General features: G+C 33.5%; 1 protein-coding gene across 1 annotated transcript in view; it reads right to left on the bottom strand.

The window, feature by feature from the left end:
- LOC143073710 (uncharacterized) overlaps positions 1–17254 on the bottom strand; it is an 84137-nt gene extending 66883 nt beyond the window's left edge. The window contains exons 1-14 of the mRNA XM_076249473.1: positions 16967–17254; positions 16241–16500; positions 14156–14215; positions 13355–13449; positions 10357–12862; positions 6861–9523; positions 5987–6079; positions 4457–4553; positions 3648–3835; positions 2976–3092; positions 2374–2547; positions 2058–2180; positions 1522–1719; positions 605–784 (exon numbers count right to left, since the gene is read on the bottom strand). Of these exons, the coding sequence (XP_076105588.1) occupies positions 605–784; positions 1522–1719; positions 2058–2180; positions 2374–2547; positions 2976–3092; positions 3648–3835; positions 4457–4553; positions 5987–6079; positions 6861–9523; positions 10357–12862; positions 13355–13449; positions 14156–14215; positions 16241–16500; positions 16967–17031 (6819 nt within the window). The 5' untranslated portion in view covers positions 17032–17254. The remainder of the gene's footprint in view (positions 1–604; positions 785–1521; positions 1720–2057; positions 2181–2373; positions 2548–2975; positions 3093–3647; positions 3836–4456; positions 4554–5986; positions 6080–6860; positions 9524–10356; positions 12863–13354; positions 13450–14155; positions 14216–16240; positions 16501–16966) is intronic.
- Positions 17255–17671: the final 417 nt, after the last annotated feature.

Raw genomic sequence — 17671 nt, 5'->3', positions numbered from 1 at the left:
AAATTAAATAACATGCATTTGAACTCATTCATTCTAAACATACAATTTAGAAAGAAAGTTACACTACAGCTTCACCACAATTAAACAGATTTCAATAAATAAATTGGAGCCTCTCAATTCCGTACATGTATATGTTGTCTTCAAACTTAGAAGTACTAATGAAATGAAGAAACGGTATGGGGTTTGTACAATGCAAAAAACAAAACTATAAGAATATTAAAAATTGTTAAATTAAACAAGTGAAAGTGTGAGCTACTGCTCACTGATGATACCCCCGTCCAAATATTTCAGTAAACAGTAAGTTGTTGAGTGATGAGTCTGAAAACCCATCACATAGTATAGCTAACTTATATAAACCCTCAAACCAAATTTCAGAAATCCTTGTATTGTAGTTCCTGAGAAAGATGCCTCAAAAATCTTCAACTCGGCTATCATGTGTAAAATTATAATAATACAAGTGATCGGTAAACAGGAAGTTGTTGAATGATGAATCTGAAAACACATCACAAGGTATAGTTGACTTATATACACCCTGAATCTATAAGAAGATAGCTACATCTATTACATGACATAATATTAAAAAGACGACATCTAAATCAATCACCTTAAGTCCTTCTGTGACATCATTGTCTCTCAGGTTTAAATCCTGGAGCATCAACTCTAGGTGACGTAACTGATTGTATGCCTGCTCTCGTGTTGTCCATAAATGGCAAATCATATCTATTTCAGATTTTACCCCAGCTTGTTGTTCAAGTTGTGAAGCTATGTGCTTAAAGTCATGATTCTGTGGTGTGAAGAAAAGCAACTGATAGCAAAGATAGCGTGATATCAGCATAGGGTGTAAAAGTTATTCTAATTCTATTAGCAAATTATCAGGATTACAATTTATAACCAATAAAAAACAGTGAAAAAGCAGTAGTTTGTATGTGAGAACAATAAAAATGGGTAATATAAATATAATGAGATATATATATAAAATAGTGATTTACTTAATACAAAATTATGGAGCTGTTATTTATATATGAAGAATTAATATGTATAAATGTGTAAAATATCAGCCGCCAGCCACCATGTGAACCTGTTTGGCAAGTGAGGTTTAAAATATATAAAAAAACATAAATCACCTAAGCTTGAATACTATATACTTCTGTTCACTTAACTAGGAATCCTGTTCCAAGTTAAAATATGCATATCATATTACTCATAACCTTTAGTATAGAGACTAACCTTGGCAGACTCATGTCCTTGACTAGAATGTGTACTATATGGTATATCTTATTTGTGTGAGGTCATTGACTTGTAACCTTTAGTTTATAATGACTAACCTTGGCAGACTCATGTCCTTGACTAGAATGTGTACTATATGGTATATCTTATTTGTGTGAGGTCATTGACTTGTAACCTTTAGTTTATAATGACTAACCTTGGCAGACTCATGTCCTTGACTAGAATGTGTACTATATGGTATATCTTATTTGTGTGAGGTCATTGACTTGTAACCTTTAGTTTATAATGACTAACCTTGGCAGACTCATGTCTTTGACTAGAATGTGTACTATATGGTATATCATATTTGTGTGAGGTCAATGAAGTTTCATCAAATGGTACTTGTAACCTCAGCTTCTCATTTTCATTCTTCACGTCTTTAGTTTTCTGTTCCAGATTACAGTTTTTATCCTTCTCTCTCTGTAACTGTCTGCTTAATTCTTTTTCTGTGGCCTATTTACAAAACACATGCATGATGTTATTAAACCTTACTCAATATGCAATACATTCTACTTTTGTTTTTGTTTTTTATTTTGTTTCTAAATAACAAATGTTTTAACAAAATCTGTTACATCAGGATTATTTTTAACAGTTTTCAGGAAAAGGCAAACAACGAAATCCTCTCATTTCATCCATTTACACCTTGTTTTCAAATTAAATTCTAGGAAATTAAACTGATCTTCAATAATTAATATTTCTGGAGGTGAACTTTGATTAAGATGAACTACCATTTTATTTATTGTGAAGAAGAGAAATATTGCACTACACAAGTAAGATGTTGTATCTCTGACCTGTAGTCTAGCATTCTCTGTCAACAGTTTATCTTCCACAGCTGATAGGTTATTAGCTCTGTCTGATCTCTCTTGGTGAAGTCTCTCTTCTGTTACTCGAAGCCTCTTTTCTAATGATTTTATCTGATTTAAAAAAAGAGAAAGTTTAATTAAAATCAGCTGGCTGTATACACCCCCTCCCCCTCACCAAACATTAATCTGGTCAACAATAACGGTAACATTATCATTAAAACTCTTTAAAAGATTCGAAGATCTTAACATAATAACATTGCCAATATGGAAAATCAATCTATAAATATCAATCCCCAAATCTTACCTGCTTATCTACAACAGTATTTCCTCCCCCACTCATATCGACCTGATGTTGTAGGAGATTCTTCATCTCAGTTAACTTGATTACTTGTTGGCTTGTCTCCCTTGACCTAGTCTCTTCTTCATGTAGATGGCGCTCACTCTGTTCTAGTAGTGACTTCACTTTGATCACTTCATCCTAGCAAGAAAAATAGGGAATTAAGCTCACAAGGCAGTCTATCTGAACCAATAATTGTTCAGTCATGTTTGTGCATCTGTTGGATTTTTTGTAGATTGTTGGCAGGGAAGAGGGGAAAGCTGAGGGGGGTTTGTGGTTAGTGTGGTGTGATCTGTTGTCAGATATTTTTGGTATTTCTTACTATCCTTTTATATGTTATTGAAAATTTCTGAACTTCGCCTTTGCATTAGAAATTTTAACTCATCTCAAAATCATTTTTGTGTATCTAATTTCTATAAACAGAATACTGTTGATTTTCTCTAATAAATCAAAATGTATGGTGATACTAAAATATATGTTTCTTAAATAATATTATTTTTTTCTAATATACATAATCCATGAAAAGTTCATATAACATCCTATAATTATTCTAGAGATACATTACAAACCTTCAGAGAGGCAACCTCCATCTTATAAGCTTCCAATGTTTTATTCTTATCATTATTTTGTCTGGCCATTTCTACCACACCATTAGCTGTTTGTAGTTGTGTCTCTAAGTACATCACCTGGGAGTATAAAACACATTCCTTTACATGTATTTCCTCATTTTTTTAATTATAAAACATTTTTTTTTTCAATGTTTTTGCTTTATCAAATCAAAATATTAACCTTTCACAAATATCCTATAGGTCCATCTCAATGTACAAAAGTATTTCTATTTTACTATTAGAATTTAAAGAAACTTGGTATAAAGATTTTAACAAATCATTAGTTTAATGACAACCCATGTTAAAATAAGCATAGATAGATATAGGAAGATGTGGTGTGAGTGCCAATGAGACAATTCTCCATCCAAATAACAAATTATAAAAGTTAACCATTATAGGTCTATGTAAGGCCTTCAACACAGAGCATTGGCTAACACCAAACAATAAGCTATAAAGGGCCCCAAAATTACTAGTGTAAAACCATTCAAACGGGAAAACCAACGGTCTAACCTATATAAAAAACGAGAAAATAGAGCATGGCATAAACAAATTATTTCTTAAATGAATTAATTGTTTTATATTGAGAAATTATTTCACTTTTTTCAGACCATTTGTTTGTAACAATTTGTTTACCTCTGACTTCAACTGTTCATTTTCATGAACAAGGGAGGTAACTTTTGACTGTAAATGGTCGGTGTCTTGTGCCATCTGAGATTTACTTTTCCTTTGTACTTCTGAGACTTCCTCATTAACGGACTGCTGTAGTGATTCATACTCAGATTTCGTCTCATTAAGCTCCTCCTCTAAATCGCTGATCTTTCCTACAAAAAAATAAATAATAAATGAGAAAACCACTCAATGCATACTAGTTGTACTGTATACATATGGAAATTTCATTCTCATGAATTTCAAGTGAATTGAAATTTTTGTAAATCTTGTGTCAAGTTTATGTGAATTTCACCTCAAATGAGCTTAAATGTAAAACTCATTTGAAATCAGTTAATGTGAACTCACATGTGAAATCAGTCAATATTGACATGAATTTTAAAAATTAAGTTATTCAAATAAAATCTAAGTTTTTAAATTTAAAAGTTTCATGTGAGATTCTCAATTTGCATGAAAATGTTCATGTGAGTTTGATGTTTAAGCTTGTTTGATAAGAATTTAAAGCGTGATTCATGTGAAATTCATGTAAGCAATATTTGCCTGTGTTAGTGTAACATTTTCATTGGCATGGATTCTTTATAAACTTTTGATCTTCATCATACTAAAGAGATCTCAGCAGTTTGTTAATCCTAAACATAGTGCAGTCTTATTTTTTGGAACTGATTTGAAGCAAATATTTACACATCAGAGGCTTAAATTACATATTGTATTGAAAATCTAATTTTAACACTTAAACAATTCCATCAAGGAAATACTGACAGCATATAATTCATTACCTGCAGCTCGGTTGTATTTATCTTTAAACAATTTATTTTCCGTTGTCAGCGTAGATATTTCCAATTGTAACTTCCTGTTCTGGCTTTCCATAAGTTCCTACAACACAAAGTGAAAAACAAACAGTTTTTTTTTTATATGACAGTCTTAATATGATACTTTATAATAAGAATTATTTTATGACATTCATTATTGCAATTGCTGTACAATGCTTTTAAATGAAAGATTAATTATTGCAATTGTAGAAAAGGCTTAATACAAATAATTGTATAAAAATTTGTAAGGGTTCGGTGGAACCCAGTGTCTCGCCTACTTTTGCTGTCAATCACGCACTCAACAAAAATGATGAAAAAAATCAATAAATTAATTCTCTGATACTATCTTTAGATTGTCAGAAGCTTCTGTCCAAGTTTGGTAAAATTCCAGGCTAGTTTAAGAATCTTAAAAATGTTTTAAAAACTTTAACTGCAGACTGTATGTAATGTTAACTGGAAGAAAAACTAAGTCCATTTATAAGAAAATACGGGAAAAATGGAATTTTATTTTTACAAAATTTACTTCTGGTTACTATCTTCTGATCATAAACAAGCTTCTGGCCAAGTTTTGTACAATTCCAGGATAGTTTGAGAAAGTTATTAAAATTTTAAAAACTTTAACCACAGAGTGAATGTAATGGTTCCTGGCAGAAAAACTAAGTCCACTTATAAGTAAAATACGGAAAAAATGGAATTTTATTTTTACAAAATTTACTCCTGGATACAATCTTATGAACATATACAAGCTTCTGTCCAAGTTTGGTATAAATCCAGGATGTTTCAAGAAAGTTATTAAAATTTCAAAAACTTTAACCAGAGTGAATATTTGTGGACGCCGCTGACGACACCGACAAAGACGACAATGACACTGAAGCCGACGTAATGTAGGATCACTATGTCTCGCTTTTTCGACTAAAGTCGAAGGCTCGACAAAAATGAAATTTAAATGTAAGTTTTTTTTGTAGTGATCATATCTTTTGGCATTATTTGCATTTCTAGAAACATTGCCATTATTTCTAAATTCAAGGTGTGGATGTTCATCCTAAAGTAAAATGAAGGTTAGAGATTATCTGATCAGTTAAGATGATGCATGCATTTTCCAGCTGATTTTTATAATTTGATCTTATGTTGTGCTGTTACATTACTGTCCCAGGTTAGCGTTTACACTCATGCTTAACCCCACCACATTCTTTGTGCCTGTCCAAAGTAAGGAGCTTACATGTTGATTTTCTTTATTCATTAATTTTCTTTATTCATTAATTTTCTTTTTCAAATTGTTTTACATTTTGTCATAATTATTTCAGATCTCTGAAAAAATGGATATTTAGACGAATCACAATAAAATTTTAACCAACTTGGGGCTAACAGAGGCTGAAAATGACCGTCTGACGCCTGAGGGTAAAAGGCATTCCTACCCTCTTGTATTTTATAAAACATATTCTTATTTTTTGTTCTTGATTTTTGCAATATGTTTTTTATTTACATATCATTTCTTACCTTTTCCATGAAGAAACTCCTAGAATCAGGTGCACTACTGGTAGGACTCTGTGGCAATGCTCTCTTTTTCTGTGTACCCGTACTGTAGTGAACCTTAAAATAGAACATCACACCATAAATAAATGTGGAACTTTGAGGACAACAATTAAGTTAAAATGTCTATACTACATAGTGAAAATCTTTTAAACCTCAATAAAAACCTACTTTAAAGACTGGACATAATAGTTGGCAATACACACCACTATGGCACAACACAAAAATATAATATATATATACATCATGTATAATCTAGAACTATGGGAAATCAAATAATGAACATCAATTAAATATTATATATTTTCAATATAATGAATGATTAAACAATCAATAGCATTGACTGGGTATTGTTATTGAGCGAGCACATGCACTTGTAGAGTATATATACAAATGTATTTTTCATCGAGGTAAATCTGAAATGAACAAAAGCATTACATGTTACTCAAAAATTCCTGATATAACCATAACAGTGTTCAAAAAAATTCATGCACATTACGTATTTGTTTTAAAGGAACGAATAACAATCAAAAATGAACAGAAAATAAATAATGTACAAACTGTACTAACAAATAATATACAAACAAAAAACACAATGAATTGAAAAAAAAACAATCACAAAATTCACCTGACAAGAAGTATTCATGGTATTATTATTAGAGCAGTTTTAGAATTGAAGATAAATACTTTTGCCACTAAATATGTAAAAGGATGTGTAATAGGATGTGATGCTAGCATAAAATTTCTAAATCTAAAAGAAATCTTATAAGAACAAAATAATTCTTGCCAGCTTTTAAACTAAATATAATAAACAAACAGAAAGAGTTCCAACATTGCCCACCTCTTGGTTTGGGTGATCATCACTGGTGAAGGAGTGAAGTGCATTGGAATATAAATCTGACAGCGAGTTAAGTGCTGACTGTGACGGTGTGCCCGTGTCGGAGTTCAGGAATCGCTGCATCAGATCTGGATAAGAAGAATACATGGACCAGAACAGCTGGTTGATGGAAGCAGTATCATCTACGGGTTTGTACATTGGTATTACGCTTTCTTCTGATGATTTACCACTGCTTGTGCTTTCTTCCGTGAAACTGTTACTTCCAAATGTTAGATAGCTGGGATTAAATGTTGACAAAGATTCTCTGTACCTTAATGAGTCCAAGCTCAATGGATATGAAGATGAGATATCTGACTCTTTCGGGAAAAGATGCTTGTTTTGAACTTTTCCATTATATTTTTGTACTTCATTATATTGTATATCATCCATCACTATAGCATCTGTTGTTTCACCAGAACTGGTGTCTACTGGAACCATGGCACCACCAGAGGATGAAGAGGAACTAAGGAGAGGTTCTGTACCCTTGATGTTATAAGCACCATCAGTATCTTGATCTATTAAACTAGGATGAGAAGAGAAATCACAAAATGATCCAAAAAATTCAGGTTCACTTCTATGTCTCTTGTTAGGATACCCCTCTTCACTTGGCTGTTTGGAGAAATAGGCTGTGATGTCACTGTGTATATGTGATAAAATGGCTTCTCTTTCCCGCTGACTTCTTTTTTCATCTTTAGATTTGTCATTCTCAGTGATGCTTGATGTTTCTGTATCTAATCCACTATCGTTCAAACTCTTGTTGACATCATACTGTGAATTTGAGAGTCGATTTGGTGCAGAAGCAATTCTATGGAAGTGAAGTAATCTTTCGCTGTCATCTTCCGTTGGAGCTGACATCATCGTGTCAGATTGAACCATCTGATCCTTATTTATAGCCTGACCCGAATTTCTAGGTCTATCAACTAACCTTTTATTACTCTGATTTGCTGTCTCAGAAGGTTCTTCTTGTTGAAAACTAGTTTTAGAATCTCCATATCCAAGTTTTTTGGCTATGATGGAAGGTGTAGTACTAGAAAATGATCCGTAACGTGTGCTTTCTGGTGCCCTGTTCCCATAGTTTCCCTGTCTCACCATTTCAAACAACTCTGAAATAGTTGGTGATCCATAATGAGTGCTTTCTGGTGCCCTGCTACCATGGTTGCCCTGTCTTACCCCTTCAAACAATTCTGAAATAGTTGGTGATCTACATTCTGTCTGTTCCAAACTTCTCTTGCCATTTCTGTTTACCTCAGTTCCTGATGCCATCCTTTCTTCATCCTGTTGATACTGACTTAGACCAATTAATTTTGATGGTGTAGTATAATCCAAAGTACCATAACCAGGCTGGTCTTTTCTACATGCTCTATCTTCTCTTTTTTCAACCTTCACTAGGAGTTTAGATGGTGTTGTATAGCTCAAGTCAGAGTGTAAAGATTTTCTTCCATCATGATATCTGAATTCTCTCTCCTTCCTTCTCTCCCTATCTTCCCTTTTCTCTACTTTTTCTAACAGTTTTGAAGGAGTAGTATATAAAATCTGTCCTTTATCATCAATCTCCTCCTTGATGTTTTTGGTGACTAATTTAGAAGGAGCTGTGTTATCTAACACACTAGGTAAAGTTTGTCTCTTTTCTCTCACTTGACCTTCATCCAGTACTGTTGATGGAGTCTGGTCAATCATAGGTCTATTATCTGCACTTTCCTCTGCATGCTCAGCATTCATACTGGATGGAGTTCTATAGTCCAAAACACCATATCCAGGAAATTCTTCTTTCTTTCTCCTTTTTTCCCTCAATTCAACTTTTTCCATTAGTATTGACGGTGTAGTGTGTAATAAATCCTTATGACTTCTTGTCTTATTTTGTTCTGCAGCTAGTTTGGCTTTTGTTTCGTACTCCAGTAAACTATACCCAGAGCCAGAGGACATTTCTCTTCTCTCTCTCTTTCTAATGTTTTCAAGTAATTCTGATGGAGTAGTATATAAAAGTGGTTGTTCCTCAGTCTTCTTTTCTTTGTACGGTTCTGTAACTAGTTTTGATGGTGTTCTGTACTCCAATACTCCATAACCTGGAAATATTTCTCTGTTGGCTCTCTTTTCTCTAGTTTCAACTTTCTCTAGCAACTTTGATGATGTTGGATACAGATCACTTTCAACCTTTTCCTTCTGTTTTGTCCCTAGTTTTGATGGCGTTGTATAATCTAAAACTCCATAGCCTGGAAATTTGTCCTTTTTCTCTCTTCTTTCTCTTGTTTCAATCTTTTCCAGTAATTTAGATGGAGTGGTAGCGATATTTCTGTTTACTTTTGATGATTCCTGTTTTCCAGACGGCTCTGAATTATCTAGACTGTATCCCAGTTGACCATCAGGAGCAGATAATACCCTATGTAGTGACCCTTTATAATTTTCCTCACAGGAAGCACCTGTTACAGTTGTTAAATTGGGACTGTTCATCTGTTCTGGTTTCTTTGGTCTTTCAGCCAGTCTTTTATTACTTGGTTTTGGTGTCAGATCTGCTAGTTCTAAGTGAATACTTATACTGGAATCTCCATACCCTGAGTTCTCCTCCATATTAATATACATCTCACTGGAAAGGGTGTCTGAAGCAGAACCCTCGGAACTACTGGTTCTCTCTGTCAAACAGAAACAACACCATGTAATACTTCTAGTTTAAAATATACTATCTTTGCTTCAAAGTAAATTCACTGTATGATTGATCACGAAAGACATATTATTATGTTTTCTTCTTAATGCATGTGTCAGGGCTTAAAAATAAAACCAATCAATGAATTTGGGGCTTTTTTTATCTTTGTTTCTCTATAAATGATTTATCTCAACTTTTGTCTACTATTATATTATATTTTTTATAAAATGGAATTCCTTTGACCACATTTGTCAAGTTGACTCCTGTCACAGGCATAAAAGGGAGGTCATAATACATTTTGTACCTCCAGATGTACATTAATACACAAAAATATATGTTTATTCATTTTACAATCATACTTGTCATTTATATGCAAATGGGAGACATTTTTTTTCATTCTATATAAATATTTGTATGTTAGTAAAAAAATTGACAAATAGTAGATAAACGGTAGAGCATAATCATTGTTTTGTTCATGCATCATTGTCAATTTTATGGAATTGAGCTATTGATTTTGCCATTTGATTAAGGACTTTCCTTTTTGAATTTTCCTCACAATTCAGTATTTTTGTGATTTTACTTTTCATAGAGATACAAAGATAATTACTCATAAGTCAAAAGACGGTTACTATTATGCACAATATGCACAATCTAAGAAGAAAAGTGTCAACTTTACCTAAAAAGTAGACCTTACCTTGTTCCTGTGGAACATTGAATTCTTAATAAGTAGACCTCACCTTGTTCCTGTTGAACTTAGATTCTCAATAAGTAGACCTTGGCTTGTTCCTATGGAACATTGAATTCTTATTAAATAGACGTTACCTTGTTCCTGTTGAACATTGAATTCTAGCAGTTCAGATGGAGTTATATTATCCAAAGTTTCAGGGGATGACTGTCTTCTGACTTCCCTTGTTTCGACCTGGTTCAGAAGTTCTGTTGAAGTAGGGTGCCCATTATGCTCTGTCACAGACTGTTCTTTTCTTTCTATCATACCCAACTGGGAAGCAGCGGTATATTCCATTTCACCATATCCTGGGAATTTCCCCTTTTTCTCCCTTCTTTCACGAATTTCAACTTTTTCCAGTAGTTTAGAAGGTGTAGTGTAACTCAAATTAGATGCAGCAGCTGCTGCCTGTCTTTCCATTCCAAGCCTAGAAGGTGTAGTATAACTTGAAGTGGACTCTTGTTTTTCCATTCCCAGCTTGGAAGGGGTAGAATATTCTATTTCCCCATACCCTGGAAATTTGTCTTTGCTCCTTCGAACTTCCCGAATTTCTACTTTCTCCAGTAATTCAGAAGGTGTAATATAACTGAAAATTGAGTCACGTTTTTCCATTCCCAGTTTGGAAGGTGTGGTATATTCTATTTCACCATACCCTGGAAACTTCTCCTTACTACTTCTGGCTCTGCCTTCCCGGATTTCAACTTTCTCAAGTAATTTAGAAGGAGTAGTATAACTTAAAGTAGAGTCTTGTTTTTCCATTCCCAGCTTGGATGGGGTTGTATATTCTATTTCGCCATACCCTGGAAATTTCTCTTTACTTCTTCTACCTTCATGGATTTCTACTTTCTCCAGTAATTTGGAAGGAGTTGTATAACTGAAAATAGAGTCTTGTCTTTCCATACCAACCATAGATGGTGTGGCATAACTCAAAGTAGACTCATATTTTTCAATTTCCTGATCAGACAGCGTTGTATAACTCATAGCCGACTCATATTTTTCAACTTCCAGCTCAGAAGGTGAAGTATTACTCAAAGTAGAGTCTTGTTTTTCCATTCCTAGCTTGGAAGCTTGAGTGGTACTCAGAGTAGAGTTCTGTTTTTCCATTCCTAGCTTGGAAGCTTGAGTGTTACTCAGAGTAGAGTCTTGTTTTTCCATTCCCAGCTTGGATGGGGTTGTATATTCTATTTCGCCATACCCTGGAAATTTCTCTTTACTTCTTCTACCTTCATGGATTTCTACTTTCTCCAGTAATTTTGAAGGAGTTGTATAACTCAATCTTGATCCTGATATGTTTGTACCATGACCTGTCACATCCACATGAACTTCTCCTATTCTACTCCCCTTTTCTCCATCGTGATGAACGATTTGTCTCCCTTCTCCTGACTCTTCCCTCTTCTCCAGAGGATTGGATGATGGAATGTACGTCAATGGTGAAGGGACTACTGGAGTATATTTCTGCTTACGACTTTCTATAAAGTCCACTTTACTTCTAACTGATCCTGTATCATTTGTTCTAACTGATTCTTGACCATCGTCCATATTTTCTTCAACAGTTTTATGTTCAGAATCTTCCTTTTCTTCTTCATCAGCCTCTCTCTGGTCTGTCACATGACTTCCTGTCATTCTAGATTCCTCCTCCTGAACCTTCAACACCTCCAAAAAGTCCACTACAGATGTAAAGTCATGATGGGGATCATATCCTACATGACTGTCATGTGATCTATACTTTCTTTTCTCTCTATATCTAACTGGTTGTCTACCTTTGGGTTCTGAGTAGCTCCTTGGTAAAATGTCATTTCTCTCGCTACCGCCTGTTTGTTTTTGCATGTTGTCAGTATAAGGACTTGGTTCAATTCTCAAGTGATCTGATGAAATCTTATGAATAGACAATTTATCAACAGCATCTTTCTGAAATTCTTCTGAAACTTTGACTTCCTTTACAGCCTCTTCCTGTCCAATGGTGTCATGTTCTTTATGTTTTGACTCAACAGTTTCCTTGAACATTTTCTCCTGACATTGAACCACTTTTATCTGTGAGGGAACAGGTTCATGATGGGGACTAGACTGGTGATCCTTTCCTTTCACAAAGTCAACTGTTTCCTTTTTGTTTAATAAATCCTGCTCATTTTCTTGACTTGTGTGTTTGAGTTTTCTTTTAAGCAGTTCTGATGGTTTGGTAAAATACTGTCTAACACTATCGACAGTCTTCAAAGGATTAAGTTCTGTTTCTTGCAGTTTACCTGATGAAGCTCTCCTCAACATGGGCTGATCAAGGTTGCTGCTCTTACTCTTGGTATGTTCAGATATTGATCTCCTTTCCCTGCCAGGGATTAATTCAGTTGATGCATTTTCCGATCCCAGGCTAGCTTCACTGACCTGACTGGAAGCTGTGTGGTACATTGTTTTATCATCAGATTGGTGTGTTTCTTCCATGTTTTGCTCACTATTTTGATCTTGCAAGTTGTCAGCTAGGTCAAAGTTGAAAACCTTCTTATCTTGTGGAATAGGTGAAGATGAAAACAATGGTTCAGAACCAATGAATGAGAAATCACTAGAGACATCTACTGGATCAACTGTACTTTCTCTTCTGGTCAATTCAGGTGGCTGTTCATAGTATACAACAAATTATGATATTTTTCAAAGCTTTTAACCCATACAATAATATCAATTTATGTTATTTTGCCTGCATCAATGTTAAAAAAAAAATATATTTCATATTGTGTCCATCAATAATATTTCATTTACTCTAGATCTGTTTCTAATCAAAATTATGTTTAAAAGTTTCAAGTACAAATATAAACAAATTAAGGCCAATGTACACATACCATGAAAAAATGAAGATGATGGAAAAGAAATGTCAATGAGATGGCAACAATTGAAATACCTAATGCAGATGAATATACTGTTAACGATGATTGACAAGTGCTCAGACCATATTTATAGCTCTGTAACAACAATAAGTTCAACAAAAACTATTTAAGATATCTACACTCATTTGTTTTTCTGATTGCTCATGTTTCAGAAGTAAAGGGTTTTGTACTAATCAAATTGTCGGTAACAATTATTGATGTTCAATTATCTTGGCGACAATCTTACCTTTAACCCACCAGAAGCTGACATGTCAGGCATGGAACCATAATGGTCACTCTTTTGTATCCCTGATGATGGCTTAGTTTTAGAAATATCAGGTTCTGAAATTACAAATAGGAACCTTATGTCATGTCTTTATGAAATTATGGCATGGATGTTCTTTCTGCATATATATGCTAGACTTCAACTCAAATGTAATGGTAAAACAATAAAAGGGTAGTTACACAGAAGCCAAAATTTCATGTCTCTGAGGATTTACCAGGTCACAGTTGACACGATATCGTACCTGATGGTGCCTGACTATTCTTGTTGTAGATTCATTTTTTTTAAGTTGTTTTAGATTTTACAGCATTGCTTTATATATATATACACTGACTGACAGTATATATCTTTAATTGTGACCGTGATAATGTGTTTGGGTCATTGTTTTCTTTTTTAAATGTCAATAAAGAATACAAGTTTGCAGAAATTTTCTGTTGTCTGCTTCAAATCTAAAATTGTTGGTTTAAACCCCCAATTTTTTTTTCTAGAACAGTAACAAGAGTTGTGTTATTAAGAGAGCAATCATACATTGTCTCCATATATAACTGATATTTGTACTAGGCTGGAAACAAAATAAAAGGAACAGAGACTCATATTCTACCTGTTTCTATGCCTTGTACAAATAAATGTTGTACTTGAGACATGTATACTTGTCATTTATATATCAAGCAATTACATAAATTTTCTCCTACAAACAATTTTCTGTCTCCATGGCATTAGACAAGTGCAGTTGATTTGAAATGTCTTAGTAACATGAACATGTACCTGTAGAAGAATATTGAGGCTTCTGTTCACTCATTGTTCTTCTTTTTAATGACGGCTCCCCTTAAAATAAAAATACATTGTATATGCAAAACTGTTTAAGACAAAATCAGTAAATTATTAAATAGGTAAAATTGATAAAAAAAAATGTGCAGGTAGATATGTCATGTATGTAATACCAGTAACTGAGTAACTGGTTTTAATCTTGACCATTGACCCTGCATTCTTAGCACAGAAAGGCTGGTGCATTTATGTCTATTTGCCATAACAGATCGTTTTAAGACAATGTATTTTCATAAAATGTTCACTTTGCAAAATTACACCCTCAAGGTACTACATAAATATAAAATAATGTGGAAGGTGTCTCTATGGGACACAGATGTTGACCCCGCTTGCATATCATATAAAGTTATAAAGGGACATAACTGAAGAATGGTAAAAGTGATGCTTATCAAATTTGTACTTGATCTGAGTTTTGTGAAAATAAGTAATCTGATGTACAGTAGTTGTTGTTTGTTTATGTAATTTATATGTGTTTCTCGTTTCTCGTTTTTTAAAATTTTATATAGATTAGACCGTTGGTTTTCCCGTTTGCATGGTTTTACACTAGTAATTTTGGGGCCCTTTATAGCTTGTTGTTCGGTGTGAGCCAAGGCTCCATGTTGAAGGCCGTACATTGACCTATAATGGCAGCTGTATAATGGTTTACTTATTTTTAAATTGTTATTTGGATGGAGAGTTGTCTCATTGGCACTCACACCACATCTTCCTATATCTATTGTGTATAAGTTTCATTAACTTTCATTGAGGCAATTTTAAGTTAGAGAACGGAAAGGGGCATAACTATCAACAATAAAAGTGACGCCCCCAAAAATAAATTCAAAGCTGATCTGTAGTTTGTGATCATTGTGTACTAACTCAAGTTAGAGAAATAATTAAGAAATAATTCATGGGGATGGAATATATCGAGATTTTACCACGGGTTGGCCCTTTATGACAAATATTTTACCCTGAGCAATAGCAACCTGTGGTAAAATTACAATACATTCAAGCCCCCATGAATTATTTCGATTCTAATAGGACAAAAATGGCTATTGTTTTGGATCAAAGCGCTCTAGGTGGAGGCAAATATTTGCCGTTCCCATAGATAAACACACTATTAAATTGGTGTAAACGAACGGAGCAAACTAAATTAGTGACATGCTTAAAGTTTTTACAATAACGTATTTAGATAGTTTTGGGTGAATTTAGATTATAATTTACTTATAATGTCTTATATGTTTTAAAAAAAGCGGCTTATACCACATTTAGCATCGTTTGTTTACGTTTCTTTGTTGTGATGATTTTGTTTTGGCAAGTGTGTATTTTCCCGTAAAATGCTCAAAGTCATATTCTTATGTCATCGTTCAATGACGTCAGGTATCTCATTCATAAAAAAGCATATGACGTGGGAGTACGATTGGAACATCCTGACAATATATTCTTATTTTACCATGGGTGTATACTCAAAGCGTTTGAAGGACGTCATGTTAGAATTCAGCAATATTTTTCAGTTGTAAAGGGGCATAACTCAAGAACAGTTGTAAAAGCGACATCATCAAAATTCAAACTTGATCTGCATTTAGTGCTAATAAGCATTGTGTATAAGTTTCATTTGGTTGAGGTAAACGTAAAGTTAGAGAACGGAAACCAACTTTTGTTAACGGGGCCCTTTATAGCTGACTATGCGGTATTGGCTTTGCTCATTGTTGAAGGCAGTACGGTGACCTATAGTTGTTAATGTTAAGGTCATGTTGGTCTCTTGTGGACAGTTGTCTCATTGGCAATCATACCACATCTTCTTTTTTATATTTGGGACGAACAAACATACGTATGGATGTTCAGAAGGACAAGAGTAAAACTTAATGCCCTCTCCTCTGCAGGGACATAAAAACATAACATACAGTGATTACCTATACAATATACATGTTACTAAGGAAAACATGGTCATTTTCGTATCATATCCATGTTGGCTAACAGTTACTACATTTTTAGTGCAACATATCCACATGTTTATTCAGTTATTGCCTGCATAAGTGTATAAATTACCATGAATGTCTTCTTCTTTCTCTGGTATACTGTAAAGTCTGAATGTTCCAGGGGAGGAATCTCTATGTGATGACTGTGACGGACATTCTTTCTGTGTATTTATTTGTCTAGGGGGTAGTTGTGGCTTTTGATTGGCTAGTTTAGGTCTTGGTAGCTGTCTTGGAATCAATGGAGGTGGGCGGCGATTTTTTAAGTATGATGTGACTCCACTGAAAGAAGAGGGTCTCTGATTACCTTTTTTGCTCTTCAGGGGCAAAATTCTGAAATATAAAATGTAAAGTTAAAAATTTCTAGAACAAAAAATTCACCAATTTCTTCTAACCATGCAGGGCCATAAATCACAACTATGTTGATCTTTGTAACAAAAGTAACCCAGGATTTATGAGCTGCAGATCTGTAGCACTTAGGTCCTTATGGAGTTATGATATATTTTTACTATTTGCGACCCATAGGAACTATAGCTCTTATTGTATTATGAATAACATTTTGATGCAATTCTCTCTTCACACTGTTAAATCCTTAGCCGAGCAGTGTGTAAAATGTAATTCATAATACATTTTACACATAATGTACTATAATTATTAACTATTGTTTTGCTTGAGAATTTTGTCAATCAAAATAATTATCAAATACCATAACTGTTAACTCATATATACACACACACATATATACATGATATATATAATTAATATATATTTTTTTGTGTAAATGTATTTAATATATTACCCTGTATCCATGTTTTCAGGTAAATCTTCTTCACAATAATCAAAGTAATAAACATTAGAACCCATCTTTTATTTGACTATAATCTAGGAATTCAAACACTTCCAGTACAAATAATAAACATTAGAACCCATCTTTTATTTGACTATAATCTAGGAATTCAAACACTTCCAGTACAAATAATTCCAAACAGCTGAAATAAGCTTTGTCATTCACTTTGCCTTTAGATACATGTTTATAAATTTTTGTAACATTTTATTCCAATGCACTGTTGATACCGGTAGTCGGAAAAGTTCACAGAATTCATGCACTGAATCAACAGGTCAGACATTTTTCAGTTTGGAAATGAAATATTATAATCCTTTTTAATTAAGGTCAAATATATATATTTAAAGTCACTTTAGGTTATCCATTTGAGTATGAAATGTTATGGACCATTTAACCGTTAAAGTGAAACTAAGTTCAAAATACCTTTAAAAATCAATGAATTGCAATGCTCATATTTTAATGTTTATTATGAAATTAAGACCATAAATTGTGAGTTTCTAATTAGATATAAGTAAGACCTAGACAGTAACCAGACAAATTCATTATAACAGATTTTCATTAAATTCTGATTCTACATTAGAAAGCTTAACCTTTAAAAGTTTTAATCTGGAAATTTAAAGAGGATAAAATCATTAAGTATGAAAATTGATTAGTTATAGG

Source organism: Mytilus galloprovincialis, chromosome 4 (assembly GCF_965363235.1).
Source record: "Mytilus galloprovincialis chromosome 4, xbMytGall1.hap1.1, whole genome shotgun sequence".
Classification (NCBI taxonomy): domain Eukaryota; kingdom Metazoa; phylum Mollusca; class Bivalvia; order Mytilida; family Mytilidae; genus Mytilus; species Mytilus galloprovincialis.
This window is presented reverse-complemented; position numbering and strand designations above follow the sequence as displayed.